Below are 22620 nucleotides of genomic sequence, written 5' to 3'. Positions count from 1 at the left end.
TGCTAGCTAACCAACATCTTCATACTTCGCCTACTCCTTTCTGATAAGATACCGCTGCACATACATGCTCCAGTATTTATGCTGCAGTAGTTTATGTGTCGGGGGGCTGGGGTCAGTTTGTTATATCTGGAGTACTTCTCCTGTCCTATTTGGTGTCCTGTGTGAATCTAAGTGTGCGTTCTCTAATTCTCTCCTTCTCTCTTTCTCTCGGAGGACCTGAGCCCTAGGACCATGCCCCAGGACTACCTGACACGATGACTCCTTGCAGTCCCCAGTCCACCTGGCTGTGCTGATGCTCCAGTTTCAACTATTCTGCCTTATTATTATTCGACCATGCTGGTCATTTATGAACATTTGAACATCTTGGCCATGTTCTGTTATAATCTCCACCCGGCACAGCCAGAAGAGGACTGGCCATCCCACATATTCTCTCTCTAATTCTCTCTTTCTTTCTCTCTCTCGGAGGACCTGAGCCCTAGGACCAGGCCCCAGGAATAACTGACATGATGACTCCTTGCTGTCCCCAGTCCACCTGACTGTGCTGCTGCACCAGTTTCAACTATTCTGCCTTATTATTATTCGACCATGCTGGTCATTTATGAACAATTGAACATCTTGACCATGTTTTGTTATAATCTCCACCCGGCACAGCCAGAAGAGGACTGGCCACCCCACATAGCCTGGTTCCTCTCTAGGTTTCTTCCTAGGTTTTGGCCTTTCTAGGGAGTTTTTCCTAGCCACCGTGCTTCTACACCTGCATTGCTTGCTGTTTGGGGTTTTAGGCTGGGTTTCTGTACAGCACTTTGAGATATCAGCTGATGTACGAAGGGCTATATAAATAAATTTGATTTGATTTGATGCTTATCTAGGCCTACACCAGCACTGGTACCAGGCAGTATTAGCTAGCTACGTTTGCTCTGACTCTTAATACATTTAGCAAGCTAGCTAGCCCGCTAACTAGAGATTAGCACCTAACATTATTTGAGCAACACCTTGCTAAGAAAAGACAATCTTTCGCCTTTAATGTAATGGCATGAAAATAATTGCTGGAGTATTATACAATGACTTATCAACAGCTCTAACAATTTGACCCCCACAGGAAATCTACACTGGCAGTTATAGAAATACCCATTTACTATATAACCATTGATTCTTGAAGAATATAACTTATAAATGCCTCAAATGTTTCAGCCGTATTACCCCACCAGAAACCAAAACATAAGCTCGTATAACACCACTGTTTGTAAACTAATACTATATGGCTGAGGAGTAGGGTTGATCCCAAGCGTTCTGACCTCGCAATGACAGTAAAGCACCCAAGCTAACTGGCTAACGTTGGATAGCTTGCTAGACACAAATCAGAGAAAACCTCACTCTTACCATTTTACTTGCCCTAGCAGAGCTGGTTAGGCAGTTTTCATGTTATCCAGAGTGTTGGTGACTAACTGTGCTGCTGGCAACAATTTCATTTGAGCATTTTTTGCAGATGTTTACTGACACCGTCCATATTCAACAGGTATTGAGCTTTATTAAATCCATCAGTTATTCTGCGCTCTAATCAAGTCAACAAACATTGGGTAGTTAGTTAGAATATAGTTACTATACTGGCAAGTTTGATGTATAAGTAGCCAACTGACGTTAGGTAGCTAGTTAACATACCGATACATACTGCTGTAAAGATATGCTATGCCTTTGTAAGGATAGTGTAGCTAACATAACGTGTAACGTAACTTATTTGAAAAGTCATTACTTTATTACATTGCTCAACATTTGTCATAATTATTTAACCTCTAGTGACACCCCAGCCCGTGAACGGGACCGTTATCATCTGACACTAATTAGCATAACGCAACGGACATAAATCTTCCTAGAAAATATTCCTATTCCTAGATTGGAACACAGCTTAGCCTTTTGTTTATCACCCTGTCATCTCAGATTTTCAAAATATGCTTTACAGCCAAAGCTAGACAAGCATTTGTGTAAGTTTATCGATAGCCTAGCATAGCATTATGCCTTGCTAGCAGCAGGCAACCTTGTCACGATAATCAGAAAAGCAATCAAATTAAATCGTTTACCTTTGATGAACTTCGGATGTTTTCACTCACGAGACTCCCAGGTAGATAGCCAAAGTTCATTTTTTCCCCAAAGGATTATTTTTGTAGGCGAAATAGCTCCTTTTGTTCTTCGCGTTTGGCTGAGAAATCGACCGGAAATTGCGGTCATGACAACGCTGAAAAATATTCCAAATTAGCTCCATAATATCGACAGAAACATGGCAAACATTGTTTATAATCAATCCTCAGTGTTTTTCAAATATCTATTCGATAATATATCAACCGGGACAATTGGTTTCTCAGTAGAAGCGATTGGAATAATGGCTACCTCTGTATTTTATGCAAGAATTTCTCAGGGAGCGTCAGGTGACAACTTGCGCAATGAAGCCGCCTACGGGTATTTTTCAATATAAATGCGTAAAACTATGTCACAATGCTGTAGACACCTTGGGGAATACGTAGAAAGCGTAATCTGGTTGATAGGGCATTCACAGCTCAATAGGGACACATCGGAACGCAGGGCTTTCAAAAGATGAGTCACTTCCGGATTGGATTTTTCTCAGGCTTTCGCCTGTAACATCAGTTCTGTTAGACAATATTTTTTACAGTTTTGGAAACTTTAGAGTGTTTTCTATCCTAAGCTGTCAATTATATGCATATTCTAGCATCTTGTCCTGACAAAATATCCTGTTTAATTTGGGAACGTTATTTTTCCAAAAATGAAAATACTGCCCCCTAGTACCAACAGGTTTTTAAAGCAGTTCATTTGTATCCGCTCTCGTTGGACTTTGGCTGAATATTTTCCTCCATTTTCTTCAAATCTGAAATCGATGTGAAGTCACGCCCATTTCCTGAAGAATTGGATTATGGGCCGTAAAGTACTGCGTGTATATTTCATATTTTGGTGAATTTAGTACGACATCCGGGAACATTTGGCATACTAACTACATCATACTATAATAAGCAAACTATATACTCAATTAACATCACAAATAGTACGGTTAGTATGAGTATTCTAACACAGCTCAGGTCCCTAGGCAGCCATTTTGTTTGTTGAAAAACTAGATGGCCCCTTTAAAAAAGACACACAACATTCAATCAACCAATCTGCAGGTCAACCAATAACAAAGCTGTAATTACACCACTATTTTGGTAATAAGATGAAGGATGGGGCTGGAGAAATTGAACTATTCTCAAATTCATAGACAGACCTATGGATGCAAGGACTGACCATCCATGATATCAACATTATAGTTTTAACCATGTTGAGGCTATACAGTGTTGGTTTACATTGTTTCTAAACATTGGAGCAAAAAAAGCTTATTTGGGGTTGTTCTGATGTGGTAAACAGTTGAACTAAGCTCATAAGGCATGGGTTATATTCTTCAAGAATCAATGGCTATAAATAAATAATTTAAAAGTCAAAATATGGATGTAGCAATTGCAAATTTCTCCTTTAACACCACACATCAGTTCAACAACCGCAGAGCTTGTGCTTCTGTTTTTAAGACAGTACTTACTCGTGTTAATCAGGGCCCGTTCATCGTTAGAACCATCCGACGCCTTAAGATGCGCTTGGGAAACCGGGCCCAGATATCCAGTTTCCTCCTCTTCTTCATTTTTCGATGTGACAGTCACTTCCCCCTCCACTTCTTTCACTTTGACTCTGAACGAGTCTTCCTCTTCTTTAACTGAGACCTCTTTCTCTTCTTCTTTCACAATAACAGCCTCAACCTCTACTTGTTTTTGTATTGTAACAGCCTCCTCTTCCACGAGAGCGTCTTTCTCCATCCAGCAGGCAGACCACCTCTTCTTCATCATCAGGAACGGGGTTAAGTTTGAGACTGGAGCTATGAGGCATGTACTGAAGTCGCTAAGCGGTATAATTCAAAGCAGAGTCCCTTTATCAGCAGCACGTGATCAATGACGTCTAAAGAATCATTTCGTTGAACACCTGAGTGGTTTGGTATTGATGAATTTGGGCTCGTTCGACATTGCAGCCGCCAGTGCAGGTGGCTGCTGACTGACTAATTTACAAATCACTTAATTTATAAATCACCTTGCGCCATAAATAACTACTCATTATTATTTATAAATCAGTCAGCCAGTCACCGTTTACCCACAATGCAGCATGGACTTGATGCTCTCGATCAGGGCCCGTGGTTTCGTAGAAGACATGAAGGCTACGCTGCTACCGTGTGGGATGTCATTTTTCAAAATGTGGCCATTCTAAATTCTGTGTCGCTCAAAGCCTTGAGTAATGAACCTATGTATTTATTTTTAAATTATTATCTGGAAAGAGCCAATACTTCAGAAAGCTTTGTTTCCCCATCACTACTTTTCAGCATGTTTTCTGTGAATTCGACCTCGGGAGTTTTGTAACTTTTTACACCTTGGCTTACTGTTAGATGGGTTATAATTGGTCTCCGGTAGTTGGTCTCTGCTGACCGTAACCGCGCTGGTTGGTTATGCTGTTTAGGCTAATAGCTAGTTGGCTAAATAGCTAACGTTAGCTGGCTGTCTAAGATAACTGCATATAGCTAACATTCTTTGATTGGTTAGATGGCATTATGTCTTTCCAAAACGTTGGTTTACTTTAATCACTCAAGTCATGAGTGCAAACGATTGGTTTAATTTAAAGTTATACATTTTAAGTTATTTCTGTTGTAGTTAACATCATAGGTAAGGATTGGTTGATTTCCAGTTTTTAAGTATGGTATTTAAGATGATTGATGAGAAAAGTATAGTCCAACCATCTGGTAACTTGTTTCATGCGCATTAAAGGTGAGGGTGAATTTCAGATGTTCACTGCTTGTATTGATGAAGGAGTGGAATCGATGAAGTTACTCTGCTGTCCCCTGGAATAGAAAGAACACATTCTTCTCTAACATACAGTAACACATAATTAGATGCTATTTTTTTAAACTACAATGACCATAATGACCTAAGCGCCTACTTGTCTTGTCTGTGTTTCTTTTACACCGGCTACGTAAAAGAGACTGAAGAATGTGTAACAGTATAGCTTCCGTCCCTCTCCTCGCCCCTACCTGGGCTCGAACCAGGGACTCTGCACACATAAACAACTGCCTCCCACGAAACATCGTTATCATCGCTATTAGCGCACACCAGGCTAACTAGCTAGCCATTTCACATCGGTTACAAATGCACAATGGTCAATGCTATTTGGGATTCTTGGGACATCCCTACCCTAAACCCTAACCTTAATCCCTAACTTAACCATTTTAGATGTAAACTTCAATGGGCTAGGGACGTCCCATGGATGTATCGCTACCTGAAATTACACAATCTAAGTGATTGATAGTTGGTGTTCAGCAGTCATAAAGCCTTATTTATTTTAATGAACTACTAAAATTGTGATTTTGTCAGACAGCAGCTCTACACTTTATTGAGTGACTGATCCATTCATCCTTCCAACCCTCCTCAGCCTTCCTCTCCTCTGAAGACCCAGTGAGGGTGGAGCTCAGTCAGAGAGCTGTTGAGGGACTGGTTAGGAAGAACACTTCTACAGCCAGAGAGGTGAGAGGACACATGGTTTAGATGGTAAATATTTATGTCCCCTTAGTGGTTCATCACATCAGCAAAAGGGAATATGTTCCATGTTTATTTACATTAGTGCAAATTGACGACTGATATTGGTGTAATTTCCCACCCCTTTTGGCTGTATGAAAGTTAATTTCAAATCAAAATCAAATCAAATGTATTTATATAGCCCTTCGTACATCAGCTGATATCTCAAAGTGCTGTACAGAAACCCAGCCTAAAACCCCAAACAGCAAGCAATGCAGGTGTAGATGCACGGTGGCTAGGAAAAACTCCCTAGAAAGGCCAAAACCTAGGAAGAAACCTAGAGAGGAACCAGGCTATGTGGGGTGGCCAGTCCTCTTCTGGCTGTGCCGGGTGGAGATTATAACAGAACATGGCCAAGATGTTCAAATGTTCATAAATGACCAGCATGGTCCAATAATAATAAGGCAGAACAGTTGAAACTGGAGCAGCAGCACGGCCAGGTGGACTGGGGACAGCAAGGAGTCATCATGTCAGGTAGTCCTGAGGCATGGTCCTAGGGCTCAGGTCCTCCGAGAGAGAGAAAGAGAGAATTAGAGAGAGCACACTTAAATTCACACAGGACACCGAATAGGACAGGAGAAGTACTCCAGATATAACAAACTGACCCTAGCCCCCCGACACATAAACTACTGCAGCATAAATACTGGAGGCTGAGACAGGAGGTCTCAGACACACACATTTGTTCTTTGCTATTATGGTCATTTGTGTAGAATGTACTTTTCCCCACTCATTCACCCCACCTCTTTACGTTACTTATTTATATTCAGTGGCCTGACTGCATCCAGACTGTCAAAGGCCAATCCTGGTAGATCTGAACCTAATGCAGCTTGGAGTGATCGGATGACAGAAGTCACATTTAGGTGCCAGGTGTAACTGAGGCCATAGACGCTCCATAATGATTACTTTTAATGTTTTATACAATATGACTAAATGTATTTATTTCTGTGTTACAGGGGCAGTCAAGAAATGGAATGGCAAGGTCACAGAACATGACACAAGCAGAGCTGTGGGAGACCACCTCAAGCCCCTGGTAGAGCAGGGGGTGGTGTTTACCACTCCACCACACCTTCAGCAGGCTGGAAAATTAACCCTGATATTTTAAAAGCAGGGCAACAACGTCAATATAATTGTACCCAAAAATGGTCAGTTGGTTGCATAAATAATTATGATTACTAAATGTTACATGAAATGTAAATATGAAATATTTAGTTGCATAGTCTTATTTTCAACGTCTTTTCAATTACATTTTGCTAGGTGTGATATCCCCAATGTCAAAACACAGTTTTAATGTCTCCAAATCAATAACCAATATGCAGAAACAGTTAGGGATAAATTGAAAACCTAAACATAAAATGTGCTATATAGACAAACATCTGCCACAATAATCATATTTCTTGTATTTTTAAAACAAGCTCCTTATAAACTGCACAAGCACCAAAAACGCTGTTGTTTTGACAAGACGCAATAAATCACTGATATCGATTAGAGGGGAAATTAGGTTGTACGTGATGTTGAAACTAACACAACTAAAAAAACACATGGAAATGGGAGATATCTTTTACCTCACTGGTTAGAGGACAACCTGCAGAAGACAGTCAGCTACATTTTGGAGGGATGCATTTAAATTTAGGAGTCACTAAACAAAGGAACACAACACTTATTTGTTATAACTCATCAATATCATGCTAAAATCATTTGTGCGAGAAGAGAGATGAGGTTGCACGTCATGTTAAAGCTAACAGCTCAAAAACCACACTGAATTTGGGAGTAATGTGTACATCCCTGGTTAGAGGACAACTTGCAGAAAACAGCTTGATACATTTTAAAGTGTTGCATTTTGATTCAAGTGGATCACGAACGTGGTAAGTGGAACAAAACACATTTTTTGTTAATCACTGTTTGTTAAATAATACTCTTCCATTTCAGAGCCTGGATTTTCCCCCTGAGTCTAATATCCATATCATGTTGAAATCAATAGAACAGGGGACAAACGTTTAGGGTTCTACATTGTGACGTCATTAAAATACTCCTACTACAATGTTAAAACATTCTACATTGTGACATCTTTTCATTGATATCATGAAATAACTAATTAATGTATGTATTTTCTGATGTTTGATCAGAGATCTTTTATTAAAGTATCTCTTGGCACACTGATCACAGCTATAAGGTTTATCTCCTGTGTGTGCTCTCTGGTGTGATACCAGATGGCCAGATTGACCACAACTCTTCCCACATTATTCACAGACAAAAGATTTCTCTCTTGTGTGTATTCTCTGGTGTTGAGTCAGAGTTCTTGATGCAGCAAAACTGTTCCCACATTGACTACAGCTATAAGGTCTCTCCCCTGTGTGTATTCTCTGGTGCACTGTCAGCGCTCCAGATTGGGCAAAACTCTTCCCACATTGATCACAGCTATAAGGTCTCTCTCCTGTGTGTGTTCTCTGGTGCACTCTCAGATCTCCAGATTGACCAAAACTCTTCCCACATTGACCACAGCTAAAAGGTTTCTCTCCTGTGTGTATTCTCTGGTGCACTGTCAGCGCTCCAGATTGGGCAAAACTCTTCCCACATTCATCACAGCTATAGGATTTCTCTCCTGTGTGTGTTCTCTGGTGTGATATCAGGTTGCATTGTTGAGTAAACCTCTTCCCACATTGAGTACAGCTATAAGGTTTCTCTCCTGTGTGTGTTCTCTGGTGTGATATTAGGCCGGATGGATTAGTAAAACTCTTCCGACATTGAGTACAGCTATAAGGTTTCTCTCCTGTGTGTATTCTCTGGTGTGTTATTAGGCTGCCGAGCTGAGTAAAACTCTTCCCACATTGAGTACAGCTATAAGGTTTCTCTCCTGTGTGTGTTCTCTGGTGTAAAGTCAGAGAGCCAGATGTAGTAAAACTCTTCCCACATTGATCACAGCTATAAGATTTCTCCCCTCTGTGTGTTCGCTGATGAATTGTAATGCCGGATGAGGTGAATCTCTTCCCACAGTCAGAGCAGCAGTGAGTTATCTTCCCTGTGGATCTCTGCAGGTGTTTATTGGGGGGTTCTGATCTGGAGAGACTCTTCTCTGCCTTGTCAGCATCATGAGGTTGTTGAGGCTCCCCAGAGGATCCACGGTAGTCCCGTCTCTCTCCTGTGTGAACAACAAAGTCAGACAGATGATTAAAGGCCCACAACAGCGGTAATCCACTGTAAAAGGTGATGCCAACAGTGTAGCCATGATGTTGTACAACAATTGTTGTCTGTAATGAATGTTAAAATTGTCTTAAAATGAGCAGGAAGTCATATTTTGTCTTGTTTTCACATTAGTAGTAACATCTAAGATTGTAGATTAGAAATAAGTTATTCATGTTGTTGAAACTCTAAGCAGTGTGGTAGAAGACTTTTGGTCTACAATACAGGCCCCTTTGTGTTTGTGCGGCACGAGGGCAATTTGATTGCATAAACTCCTCCATGCTAATGAGGAAACCACTAGTTATGGATGTCGTATATCTGGTGTGACAAGATGAATGAAAAGAATCTGCCCACTCCATCAAGCAATGGGGACAGCAACACAGGGCATTCACGGGACCTCATGGAACCATGGACCACACCTGCAGAAACTGGACAACAGGGGGAAGCAGAGGAGATACCTATCATAGACTTCTCCCAGCTGATGCTTGACATGCCACCTACGCCGCCTCAAGTGGTAGAAACAACCAGCTGGTATCATTAAGTAGAATCAGCCAACAGTAACACGGAAGCAGCAGAATGGGAGAATGGGATTATTTGACAATTGTCTTAAAATGAGCAAGAATAGTCCTATTTTGTCTTGTTTTCACATTAGTAGTAACATCGATGATTGTAGGCTAGAAATAAGTTATTAAAGTTGTTGAAACTCTAAGAAGTGTGCCAGACAACTTTTGGTCTCCAACATAGGCACCTTTCTGTGTTTGCTAAAATTGCGACACGAGGGCGATGCACATGCAATTTGGTGGTAGAAACTCGTCCCCCTAATGAGGAAACCGATAGTTATGGATGTACTATATCTGCCTGGAGCAAAAATGGTGAGCAAAGATTTTAGTTTTTCACAATGTATTCTGAATATGAATGGGGGAAAAGTAGGGAAGGGAAGTAACCTCCATTTCCAGGTTGCTTATGAGAGCATTTCACACTACTTTGGAATTGTAAGGCTCGTTTGAATGTCCTGCTTAAAATCATGTTTGTGTCGTCATCACAAATCAACCGCATTGTATTTAAAAAACACTTCAACCAGTAAAATGCTTTTTGCTAGATTTTCCATCAGCCTGACAACGAGGGTTTGAACACTAAGTGTTTGCCAAATTTGCCTATAACATCACCTAACAGAAGCATAGACCTACTGTAGGACCAATAACTTCACCTAACAACAACACAGACCTACAGTAGGACCCATGACTTACAACACAGACCTACTGTAGAACCCATAACTTACAACACAGACCTACTGTAGGACCCTTACAACAGACCGAGGACTATAAATCATTTAATATTTCAGGTGAAACATGGAAACTAAAATGTCTTTGTCATGACATTTCATAACCTGATCACCAGATAATTTTGTGAATAATCCCACTAGGCTACTCTGTAATGTGTTGTCATTCTAAATGTCCTGAATAAAGGAAAATATCTCTGTGTTTTGTACAATAGCCTATCCATCAAGGGACAGTTCTCTACACATTATGAACTCAGTGTCTCTGTGTGCAAACAGACTAACAAGCCCCTACTGTAAATCAAGCAGACAATAACACATTATAAAAATCAATTTGTTAGGGATGTTGGATCCAACGTGGAGCACGGCATGACTGTCTTTACCAGAGTAATGAATGAAGAAGCACTTTGGTTGTTGTTGCATGTCGTGATGTTTGTTATTCAGAAAATGATTCCCAAGATCCGTATTGAAGTTGAAGTTCATCATATTACAAGCATAACGTTATGACTATAACTACTGTTCCCTGAAGGAGGGAAACTAGGTACAACATACTATTAAATCCACGCCTCGCTGGAAGCCCCGCCTTCTACAGGTGATGAGTGAGGCTTGGATTTATTCCTTAAATTTAATACCGCTCTTCACCGACCCAGGAAGGGGCGGGTTCAAACAGGTGTTGTACCTCGTTTCCCTCCTTCAGGAAAGAGTAATTATAGTCAAAGTTTCATTTGGGGATGTCTGATAGTATTTCTGATTGTCTTAACGCTGCACCACTAATGAGTTGTGAAGCTTCTCAAAGTCATTTTTTCTTCACCTCAAACAGCAACAAAGTCTAATCAAAATCAATTGAACTATATAATTTAAACTATCATTATGACATCATGGATCAATTCTAGAATATACTATATAGCCTAGAAACCTGGTTAAACTATCATTATGACATCACGGATCAATTCTAGAATATACTATATATTCTAGAAACCTGGTTAAACTATCATTATGACATCATGGATCAATTATATAATATACTATATATCCTAGAAACCTGGTTAAACTATCATTATGACATCACAGATCAATTCTATAATATACTATATATCCTAGAAACCTGGTTAAACTATCATTATGACATCATGGATCAATTCTATAATATACTATATAGCCCAGAAACCTGGTTAACCTATCATTATGACATCACGGATCAATTCTAGAATATACTATATAGCCTAGAAACCTGGTTAAACTATCATTATGACATCACGGATCAATTCTAGAATATACTATATATCCTAGAAACCTGGTTAAACTATCATTATGACATCATGGATCAATTCTAGAATATACTATATAGCCTAGAAACCTGGTTAAACTATCATTATGACATCACGGATCAATTCTAGAATATACTATATATCCTAGAAACCTGGTTAAACTATCATTATGACATCACGGATCAATTCTAGAATATACTATATATCCTAGAAACCTGGTTAAACTATCATTATGACATCACGGATCAATTCTAGAATATACTATATATCCTAGAAACCTGGTTAAACTATCATTATGACATCATGGATCAATTCTATAATATACTATATAGCCCAGAAACCTGGTTAAACTATCATTATGACATCATGGATCAATTCTAGAATATACTATATATCCTAGAAACCTGGTTAAACTATCATTATGACATCATGGATCAATTCTAGAATATACTATATATCCTAGAAACCTGGTTAAACTATCATTATGACATCATGGATCAATTCTAGAATATACTATATAGCCTAGAAACCTGGTTAAACTATCATTATGACATCACGGATCAATTCTAGAATATACTATATATCCTAGAAACCTGGTTAAACTATCATTATGACATCACGGATCAATTCTAGAATATACTATATATCCTAGAAACCTGGTTAAACTATCATTATGACATCATGGATCAATTCTATAATATACTATATAGCCCAGAAACCTGGTTAAACTATCATTATGACATCATGGATCAATTCTAGAATATACTATATATCCTAGAAACCTGGTTAAACTATCATTATGACATCATGGATCAATTCTAGAATATACTATATATCCTAGAAACCTGGTTAAACTATCATTATGACATCATGGATCAATTCTAGAATATACTATATATCCTAGAAACCTGGTTAAACTATCATTATGACATCACGGATCAATTCTAGAATATACTATATATCCTAGAAACCTGGTTAAACTATCATTATGACATCATGGATCAATTCTATAATATACCATATATATCCTAGAAACCTGGTTAAACTATCATTATGACATCATGGATCAATTCTAGAATAGAATCACGACTTGCAGACTTGTTTTTGAGTTGCTGTGCGTTTTGTTGCCAACCTGTTTTGCTACCTGACAAATTTACGGTTTTTACTTTTTAATTACCGTTTATATTTTTGTTTTTTCCTACTCAACTTTTTCACTCCGGACGCTTTATCTGGACACGATTCGTCAGGACCTCCAACAGCCGAAGCTAAGTAGTAACATTAACATGATGCCTTCTAATTGTAGTCGCTGTACTCGCCTTACGGCGAGGATAGCTGTGCTACAAGCCCAGCTTCAGACGCAATCGCTAGGCAAGGGTAATTTCAGTGTAGGAAAGGATGAGACCGCGTCTGTGCCACCAGTAAGTACAGATAGTAGTATAAATCCCCTGGCACAGTCCCCGCAGCCGGACAACTTTCTCACGGTTTCTGGAAGGAAATGCTGTAGGAACGCTCAACCGGTGTCGCTCATTCAGCCGACAGAAACTTTCAACCGGTTTTCCCCATTAAGCAGCGGGTCGGAGTCAGAGGCCGAGTCTTCTCTGGTCTCTACTCCTCCCGTTACGGGGTCTGAGACGCCGAAGCTTCCCACCATTAGCTCTGACAAATTGAAAACTCTAGTCATTGGCGACTCCATTACCCGCAGTATTAGACTTGAGAATCATCCAGCGATCATACACTGTTTACCGGGGGGCAGGGCTACCGACGTTAAGGCTAATCTGAAGATGGTGCTGGCTAAAGCTAAAACTGGCGAGTGTAGAGAGTATAGAGATATTGTTATCCACGTCGGCACCAACGATGTTAGGATGAAACAGTCAGAGATCACCAAGCGCAACATAGCTTCTGCGTGTAAATCAGCTAGAAAGATGTGTCGGCATCGAGTAATTGTCTCTGGCCCCCTCCCAGTTAGGGGGAGTGATGAGCTCTACAGCAGAGTCTCACAACTCAATCGCTGGTTGAAAACTGTTTTCTGCCCCTCCCAAAAGATAGAATTTGTAGATAATTGGCCCTCTTTCTGGGACTCGCCCACAAACAGGACCAAGCCTGACCTGCTGAGGAGTGACGGACTCCATCCTAGCTGGAGGGGTGCTCTCATTTTATCTACCAACATAGACAGGGCTCTAACTCCTCTAGCTCCACAATGAAATAGGGTGCAGGCCAGGCAGCAGGCTGTTAGCCAGCCTGCCAGCATAGTGGAGTCTGCCACTAGCACAGTCAGTGTAGTCAGCTCAGCTATCACCATTGAGACCGTGTCTGTGCCTCGACCTAGGTTGGGCAAAACTAAACATGGCGGTGTTCGCCTTAGAAATCTCACTAGGATAAAGACCACCTCCATTCCTGTCATTATTGAAAGAGATCATGATACCTCACATCTCAAAATAGGGCTACTTAATGTTAGATCCCTTACTTCAAAGGCAATTATAGTCAATGAACTAATCACTGATCATAATCTTGATGTGATTGGCCTGACTGAAACATGGCTTAAGCCTGATGAATTTACTGTGTTAAATGAGGCCTCACCTCCTGGCTACACTAGTGACCATATCCCCCGTGCATCCCGCAAAGGCGGAGGTGTTGCTAACATTTACGATAGCAAATTTCAATTTACAAAAAAAAAAATGACGTTTTCGTCTTTTGAGCTTCTAGTCATGAAATCTATGCAGCCTACTCAATCACTTTTTATAGCTACTGTTTACAGGCCTCCTGGGCCATATACAGCGTTCCTCACTGAGTTCCCTGAATTCCTATCGGACCTTGTAGTCATAGCGGATAATATTCTAATCTTTGGTGACTTTAATATTCACATGGAAAAGTCCACAGACCCACTCCAAAAGGCTTTCGGAGCCATCATCGACTCAGTGGGTTTTGTCCAACATGTCTCTGGACCCACTCACTGTCACAGTCATACGCTGGACCTAGTTTTGTCCCATGGAATAAATGTTGTGGATCTTAATGTTTTTCCTCATAATCCTGGACTATCGGACCACCATTTTATTACGTTTGCAATTGCAACAAATAATCTGCTCAGACCCCAACCAAGGATCATCAAAAGTCGTGCTATAAATTCACAGACAACACAAAGATTCCTTGATGTCCTTCCAGACTCCTTCTGCCTACCCAAGGACGCCAGAGGACAAAAATCAGTTAACCACCTAACTGAGGAACTCAACTTAACCTTGCGCAATACCCTAGATGCAGTTGCACCCCTAAAAACTAAAAACATTTCTCATAAGAAACTAGCTCCCTGGTACACAGAAAATACCCGAGCTCTGAAGCAAGCTTCCAGAAAATTGGAACGGAAATGGCGCCACACCAAACTGGAAGTCTTCCGACTAGCTTGGAAAGACAGTACTGTGCAGTACCGAAGAGCCCTTACTGCTGCTCGATCATCCTATTTTTCTAACTTAATTGAGGAAAATAAGAACAATCCGAAATTCCTTTTTGATACTGTCGCAAAGCTAACTAAAAAGCAGCATTCCCCAAGAGAGGATGACTTTCACTTTAGCAGTGATAAATTCATGAACTTCTTTGAGGAAAAGATTATGATTATTAGAAAGCAAATTACGGACTCTTCCTTAAATCTGCGTATTCCTTCAAAGCTCAGTTGTCCTGAGTCTGCACAACTCTGCCAGGACCTAGGATCAAGAGAGACACTCAAGTGTTTTAGTACTATATCTCTTGACACAATGATGAAAATAATCATGGCCTCTAAACCTTCAAGCTGCATACTGGACCCTATTCCAACTAAACTACTGAAAGAGCTGCTTCCTGTGCTTGGCCCTACTATGTTGAACATAATAAACGGCTCTCTATCCACCGGATGTGTACCAAACTCATTAAAAGTGGCAGTAATAAAGCCTCTCTTGAAAAAGCCAAACCTTGACCCAGAAAATATAAAAAACTATCGGCCTATATCGAATCTTCCATTCCTCTCAAAAATTTTAGAAAAGGCTGTTGCGCAACAACTCACTGCCTTCCTGAAGACAAACAATGTATACGAAATGCTTCAGTCTGGTTTTAGACCCCATCATAGCACTGAGACGGCACTTGTGAAGGTGGTAAATGACATTTTAATGGCATCGGACCGAGGCTCTGCATCTGTCCTCGTGCTCCTAGACCTTAGTGCTGCTTTTGATACCATCGATCACCACATTCTTTTGGAGAGATTGGAAACCCAAATTGGTCTACACGGACAAGTTCTGGCCTGGTTTAGATCTTATCTGTCGGAAAGATATCAGTTTGTCTCTGTGAATGGTCTGTCCTCTGACAAATCAACTGTAAATTTCGGTGTTCCTCAAGGTTCCGTTTTAGGACCACTTTTGTTTTCACTATATATTTTACCTCTTGGGGATGTTATTCGAAAACATAATGTTAACTTTCACTGCTATGCAGATGACACACAGCTGTACATTTCAATTAAACATGGTGAAGCCCCAAAATTGCCCTTGCTAGAAGAATGTGTTTCAGACATAAGGAAGTGGATGGCTGCAAACTTTCTACTTTTAAACTCGGACAAAACAGAGATGCTTGTTCTAGGTCCCAAGAAACAAAGAGATCTTCTGTTGAATCTGACAATTAATCTTAATGGTTGTACAGTCGTCTCAAATAAAACTGTGAAGGACCTCGGCGTTACTCTGGACCCTGATCTCTCTTTTGAAGAACATATCAAGACCATTTCAAGGACAGCTTTTTTCCATCTACGAAACATTGCAAAAATCAGGAACTTTCTGTCCAAAAATGATGCAGAAAAATTAATCCATGCTTTTGTCACTTCCAGGTTAGACTACTGCAATGCTCTACTTTCCGGCTACCCGGATAAAGCACTAAATAAACTTCAGTTAGTGCTAAATACGGCTGCTAGAATCCTGACTAGAACCAAAAAATTTGATCATATTACTCCAGTGCTAGCCTCTCTACACTGGCTTCCTGTCAAAGCAAGGGCTGATTTCAAGGTTTTACTGCTAACCTACAAAGCATTACATGGGCTTGCTCCTATCTATCTCTCTGATTTGGTCCTGCCGTACATACCTACACGTACGCTACGGTCACAAGACGCAGGCCTCCTAATTGTCCCTAGAATTTTTAAGCAAACAGCTGGAGGCAGGGCTTTCTCCTATAGAGCTCCATTTTTATGGAACGGTCTGCCTACCCATGTCAGAGACGCAAACTCGGTCTCAACCTTTAAGTCTCTACTGAAGACTCATCTCTTCAGTGGGTCATATGATTGAGTGTAGTCTGGCCCAGGAGTGGGAGGGTGAACGGAAAGGCTCTGGAGCAACGAACCACCCTTGCTGTCTCTGCCTGGCCGGTTCCCCTCTTTCCACTGGGATTCTCTGCCTCTAACCCTATTACAGGGGCTGAGTCACTGGCTTTACTGGGGCTCTCTCATGCCGTCCCTGGAGGGGGTGCGTCACCTGAGTGGGTTGAGTCACTGATGTGGTCATCCTGTCTGGGTTGGCGCCCCCCCCCCCCCCCCCCTTAAGTTGTGCCGTGGCGGAGGTCTTTGTGGGCTATACTCAGCCTTGTCTCAGGATGGTAAGTTGGTGGTTGAAGATATCCCTCTAGTGGTGTGGGGGCTGTGCTTTGGCAAAGTGGGTGGGGTTATATCCTTCCTGTTTGGCCCTGTCCGGGGGTGTCCTCGGAGTGGGCCACAGTGTCTCCTGACCCCTCCTGTCTCAGCCTCCAGTATTTATGCTGCAGTAGTTTATGTGTCGGGGGGCTAGGGTCAGTTTGTTATATCTGGAGTACTTCTCCTGTCCTATTCGGTGTCCTGTGTGAATCTAAGTGTGCGTTCTCTAATTCTCTCCTTCTCTCTTTCTCTCTCTCGGAGGACCTGAGCCCTAGGACCATGCCCCAGGACTACCTGACATGATGACTCCTTGCTGTCCCCAGTCCACCTGGCTGTGCTGCTGCTCCAGTTTCAACTGTTCTGCCTTATTATTATTCGACCATGCTGATCATTTATGAACATTTGAACATCTTGGCCATGTTCTGTTATAATCTCCACCCGGCACAGCCAGAAGAGGACTGGCCATCCCACATATGCTCTCTCTAATTCTCTCTTTCTTTCTCTCTCTCGGAGGACCTGAGCCCTAGGACCATGCCCCAGGAATACCTGACATGATGACTCCTTGCTGTCCCCAGTCCACCTGACTGTGCTGCTGCTCCAGTTTCAACTATTCTGCCTTATTATTATTCGACCATGCTGGTCATTTATGAACATTTGAACATCTTGACCATGTTTTGTTATAATCTCCACCCGGCACAGCCAGAAGAGGACTGGCCACCCCACATAGCCTGGTTCCTCTCTAGGTTTCTTCCTAGGTTTTGGCCTTTCTAGGGAGTTTTTCCTAGCCACCGTGCTTCTTCACCTGCATTGCTTGCTGTTTGGGGTTTTAGGCTGGGTTTCTGTACAGCACTTTGAGATATCAGCTGATGTACGAAGGGCTATATAAAATAAATTTGATTGATTGAATATACTATATAGCCTCAATCTGTTTAAAACGATCATTTTGACCTCATGGATGTATTCATAGTCTTTGTAATCATAGTGTATTTAATTCAGGGGGAGGCCCTGAGCTGAACTCAAACCTGGGTCCAGTGACTGTCAAGCCAACACCTTATCACTGTTACGCCAAGATGTACGGTTGCTACAATAGATTTCTCTATGCATTTGAGAGTGGTTACACTTCTCCTTACCCCATCCCTCAACTGTTTACCAAAACATGTCTCTGGGCAGCCATTTTCTTGATGTTTAAAAAACCCTCACAACTAATCTGCAGTTGTGACAATAACAAAGCTGTCATTCCACCACTGTTTTGGTAATAAGATGATGGATGGGACTGGAGAAATGTAACTACTCTCAAATTCATAGACAGACCTATGGATGCAAGGACTGACCATCCATGATATCAACATTATAGTTTTAACCATGTTGAGGCGATACAGTGTTGGTTTACATTGTTTCTAAACATTGGAATAAAAAAAGCTTATTTGGGGTTCTGATGGGGTACAACAGTTGAACTAAGCGGCATGTGTTATATTCCTCAATAATCAATAGCTATAAATAAATAATTTAAAAGTAACAAAATGGATGTAGCAATTGCAGATTTCTGCTTTAACACCAAACATCAGTTCAACAACTGCAGAATTTGTGCCTCTGTTGTTAAGACAGTACTTACTAGTGTTAATCAGGGCCGGTTCATCGTTAGAACCATTGGATGCCTTAAGATGCGTTTGGGAAACCGGGCCCAGATATCCAGGTTCCTCCTCTTCTTTTGATGTAACAGTCATTTCCCACTCCTCTTTCACTCCAAAAACGGAATCATCCTCTCCTTTTACAGTAACACCCCCCTCTTCTTTTATAGTAACATCCTCCTCTTCTTTTATAGTAACATCCTCCTCTTCTTTTACAGTAACATCCTCCTCTTCTTTTACAGTAACATCCCCCACTTCTTTTACAGTAACATCCTCCTCTTCTTTTACAGTAACATCCCCCACTTCTTTTACAGTAACATCCTCCTCTTCTTTTACAGTAACATCCTCCTCCAATTTTAAAGTAACAACATCCTCCTCCTCTTTTACAGTAACATCCTCCTCCTCGTTCACTCTGAACGTGTCTTTCTCTTCTTCTTTCAAAGTAACGGCCCCACCCTCTACTTCTTGTTTTACTGTGATATCCACCTCTTCCTTAGCAGCAGGAGTGTCTTCCTCTTCTTTCAAAGTAACAGCCTCACTCTCTACTTCTTGTTTTACTGTGATATCTTCCTCGTCTTTCACTCTGAACGCGTCCTCTTCTTCTTTCACAGTAACGGCCCCACTCTCTACTTCTTGTTTTACTGTGATATCCTTCTCTTCATTAGAAGGAGAGTAGCTTAGTGACCGCATGGTCGGAGATGTTAGCTAGCTAGGCTAATGCTAACTTAACCAGCCCGCTAGCTGACTAATAACAACACTCTAAATATGAAATTAAATCGGATAACTAACTAGACGACAGAAGTGGTTTTAAAAGACAGTGGCTAATAAACACTAAAGCGTCTAAAGAGCTTTATTGGTTCGGCTATTTGGTCTAGCAAGCTACCGAGGTTTCTGACAAACTGTTGCTGCTGTTGAAAGAAACCTTCCGTCCACTAGATTATACGTCACACCAACAGCATAACCTTAAATTCCCAGACCGCCATCTGCTGACTGGAGTGGGTAACGCAGTTGAGTAAAATGTATATTTTATCTTCAGACAACAAGTTAAAGTGTAGGAAGCAGGAGTTTTTACTCACCAGTGTAACAATACAGTGTGGTTAAAGACTTAGTAAGCTAGTTGTCGTCACGATATGGTACCTATAAGAACAAACAGTTATGTTTTTGCGTTATTACATATTTATTAACTTATTTTGTGACTCTTCCAAATTACACACAATGCAGTATTTCTCAACGTCATATGGATGATATTCTCTGTGCTACTGAGTTTGTTTGCCAGTGTAACGAAGTTACATTTAAAAAATATTTGTATCCTCTATTTAGCTAGGCAATTCAGTTAAGAACAGTGCCTTAGACCGCTGCCCCGCTCGTGTGATAAAGGTGTGGGATTCTGGGTAATCCACAGCAGATTTATGGAGAATTTGAAAATTGAGTGGTCCTGGGATAGAAAGGTATAAAATTGACATTACATCATAAAATCCACGTTTTAAATCACACATTAGCAATTTATGTTTTAGTAACTACTGTTGTTGGTTTGGTGTCAAGTCAGCCTCTCTTTATATGTTATTTGCCAAATCTCTGTTTTCCTTGTGGGTTTTATGCTAAAGATCCCTCTTTCAAGTTGGTATCTAACTGGAAAATGCATCTTCTTTTAGGAGTGCTATTTTTACCCTGTCGACTACTGATAATTCATCCACACTGTGTCTCATCAATGCAGGTCATTTATGACAAATGTATAAAGTACATGTTTTATAAACTCATGAACACCAGCGAGTATATTAGCCGGTTTTATTAGTTTAGGTGTATCATACTTCTTCGCCACCAGAGGGGGACTTTGAGTAATATTTCAGGTTAATTTGATAATTTTTTGATACTAAAATGGATGACAGTTTATTCTGATGTAGTGAATATAAGACACATGGAAATAATGTATTTATTTTTATTATAGTAAATGAGGAATTAGTAGGAATTGTTAAATCCACTATACGATCCCAATAACTTTGATAGACATTTCAACAGTTTTTTTTGTTAGTATATTACAGGGCAGATTAATGTAGAATTGCTGTGGGAGTGGTATTTATATCCTGTCACTACTGATCATTCATCCAGACTGTGTGTGTCCCATCATTGCAGCTTTGGAAATAAATGAACTATCCATCCATTGCACCTTCCTGTGTTGACTCACTGACTTGAGAGACGACAGGACCAGGAAGGTCACACTAGGTCGATATCAAGCTCAAGCTTGCAAACGTTAAACACACCTCCATCTCCATTAACTCCATCAAACCTGCCCAGACCCACTAGAACACACCTCCATCTCCATTAACTACATCAAACCTACCCAGACCCACTAGAACACACCTCCATCTCCATGAACCACATCACACCTGCCCAGACCCACTAGAACACACCTCCATCTCCACCTGCCCAGACCCACAAGAACACACCTCCGTCTCCATTATCTACATCAAACCTGCCCAGACCCACTAGAACACACCTCCATCTCCATTAACTACATCACACCTGCCCAGACCCACTAGAACACACCTCCATCTCCATTAACTACATCACACCTGCCCAGACCCACTAGAACACACCCCGTCTCCATTAACTACATCACACCTGCCCAGACCCACTAGAACAGCGCAGCGCAGCGCGGCTCGGAACGGAACATACCGGACCAATTTTTCTCTCCATGTCCCTGGATTTCAACTGCTCTCTGGACATTCATACCCGGATCTCACAGCTAGCTAGCTGCTATCCGTGTGACAGTCGGCTTTCGTCGATTCCGGAGCAAACATCGATTGTTCCGGTGCTAGCCAGCTCCGTCAATCACGCCTGAGTTTCCATCATTCACTCCTGGGCTGCAGTCACCTATCCGGACCCGTTTCACTGCCTACGCGGAGCCCCACCGGGCCTTCACAACCGGACTGCCGACGTTATCTACCTGAAGGAGATCCGGCTGGCTCCTCTGTCGCGACGTTACCGGAACGCCCATCTGCGGCCCGCTAACCGTTAGCTGTCTTTCCGGCTGCTATCTGAATAGACAATCGGACAATTTATTTATTTGAATTATTATGTTTTCTTCTCGGGCCTCTATAACTATATCTATTGTTCTTATTTTTGTTGTTGTTGTGTGATTTGGATTAATCCCCTCTACCACACGGAACCCCACTAATCTACTGACCGAACGCAAGAGGTGGCTAACAACAGACTCCATCCTATGCTAGCTTGCTACCGGTTGGCTTGGCTAGCTGTCTAAATCGCCGTGACCCTAAACCAACCTCTCCACTCACTGGACCCTTTTGATCACTCGACTAAGCATGCCTCTCCTTAATGTCAATATGTCTTGTCCATTGCTGTTCTGGTTAGTGTTTATTGGCTTATTTCACTGTAGAGCCTCTAGTCCTGCTCACTATACCTTATCCAACCTATTAGTTCCACCACCCACACATGCAATGACATCTCCTGGTTTCAATGATGTTTCTAGAGACAATATCTCTCTCTTCATCACTCAATACCTAGGTTTACCTCCACTGTATTCACATCCTACCTTACCTTTGTCTGTACATTATACCTTGATGCTATTTTATCGCCCCCAGAAACCTCCTTTTACTCTCTGTTCCAGACGTTCTAGACGACCAATTCTTATTGCTTTTAGTCGCACCCTTATTCTACTCCTCCTATGTTCCTCTGGCGATGTAGAGGTGAATCCAGGCCCTGCAGTGCCTAGCTCCACTCCTATTCCCCAGGCGCTCTCTTGACGACTTCTGTAACCGCAATAGCCTTGGTTTCATGCATGTTAACATTAGAAGCCTCCTCCCTAAGTTTGTTCTATTCACTGCTTTAGCACACTCTGCCAACCCGGATGTTCTAGCTGTGTCTGAATCCTGGCTTAGGAAGACCACCAAAAATTCAGACATTTTAATTCCAAACTACAACATTTTCAGACAAGATAGAACTGCCAAAGGGGGCGGTGTTGCAATCTACTGCAAAGATAGCCTGC

The 22620-nt window shown here is 41.4% G+C and overlaps 2 protein-coding genes across 2 annotated transcripts in view; both read right to left on the bottom strand.

The window, feature by feature from the left end:
- LOC118940058 (zinc finger protein 660-like) overlaps nucleotides 1–4006 on the bottom strand; it is a 29531-nt gene extending 25525 nt beyond the window's left edge. Inside the window, exon 1 of the mRNA XM_036948281.1 lies at nucleotides 3575–4006. Coding sequence (XP_036804176.1) covers nucleotides 3575–3875 — 301 coding nt within the window. The 5' untranslated portion in view covers nucleotides 3876–4006. The remainder of the gene's footprint in view (nucleotides 1–3574) is intronic.
- A 2891-nt stretch (nucleotides 4007–6897) lies between these two features.
- On the bottom strand, nucleotides 6898–19531 carry LOC118940188 (zinc finger protein 436-like). Its single transcript, XM_036948605.1, has 2 exons — nucleotides 18602–19531; nucleotides 6898–8778 (listed from the first exon to the last, which is right to left on the bottom strand). The coding sequence occupies exons 1-2, from the start codon at nucleotides 19305–19307 to the stop codon at nucleotides 7880–7882; spliced, it is 1605 nt and encodes a 534-aa protein (XP_036804500.1). The 5' UTR covers nucleotides 19308–19531; the 3' UTR covers nucleotides 6898–7879.
- Nucleotides 19532–22620: the final 3089 nt, after the last annotated feature.

This window comes from Oncorhynchus mykiss, chromosome 17, assembly GCF_013265735.2.
Source record: "Oncorhynchus mykiss isolate Arlee chromosome 17, USDA_OmykA_1.1, whole genome shotgun sequence".
Classification (NCBI taxonomy): Eukaryota; Metazoa; Chordata; class Actinopteri; order Salmoniformes; family Salmonidae; genus Oncorhynchus; species Oncorhynchus mykiss.
The sequence above is the reverse complement of the archived record's forward strand: the minus strand, read 5'-3'. Positions and strand labels throughout refer to the sequence as shown.

Excerpts from the sequence above, each read along its gene's own strand:
- LOC118940188 (XM_036948605.1), bottom strand. The coding sequence starts at position 19,307 with ATGCGGTCACTAAGCTACTCTCCTTCTAATGAAGAGAAGGATATCACA. Across the intron at positions 8,779-18,601 it reads ACCGGCCCTGATTAACACTA|GAGAGAGACGGGACTACCGT; the intron begins GTAAGTACTGTC and ends TTGTTCACACAG.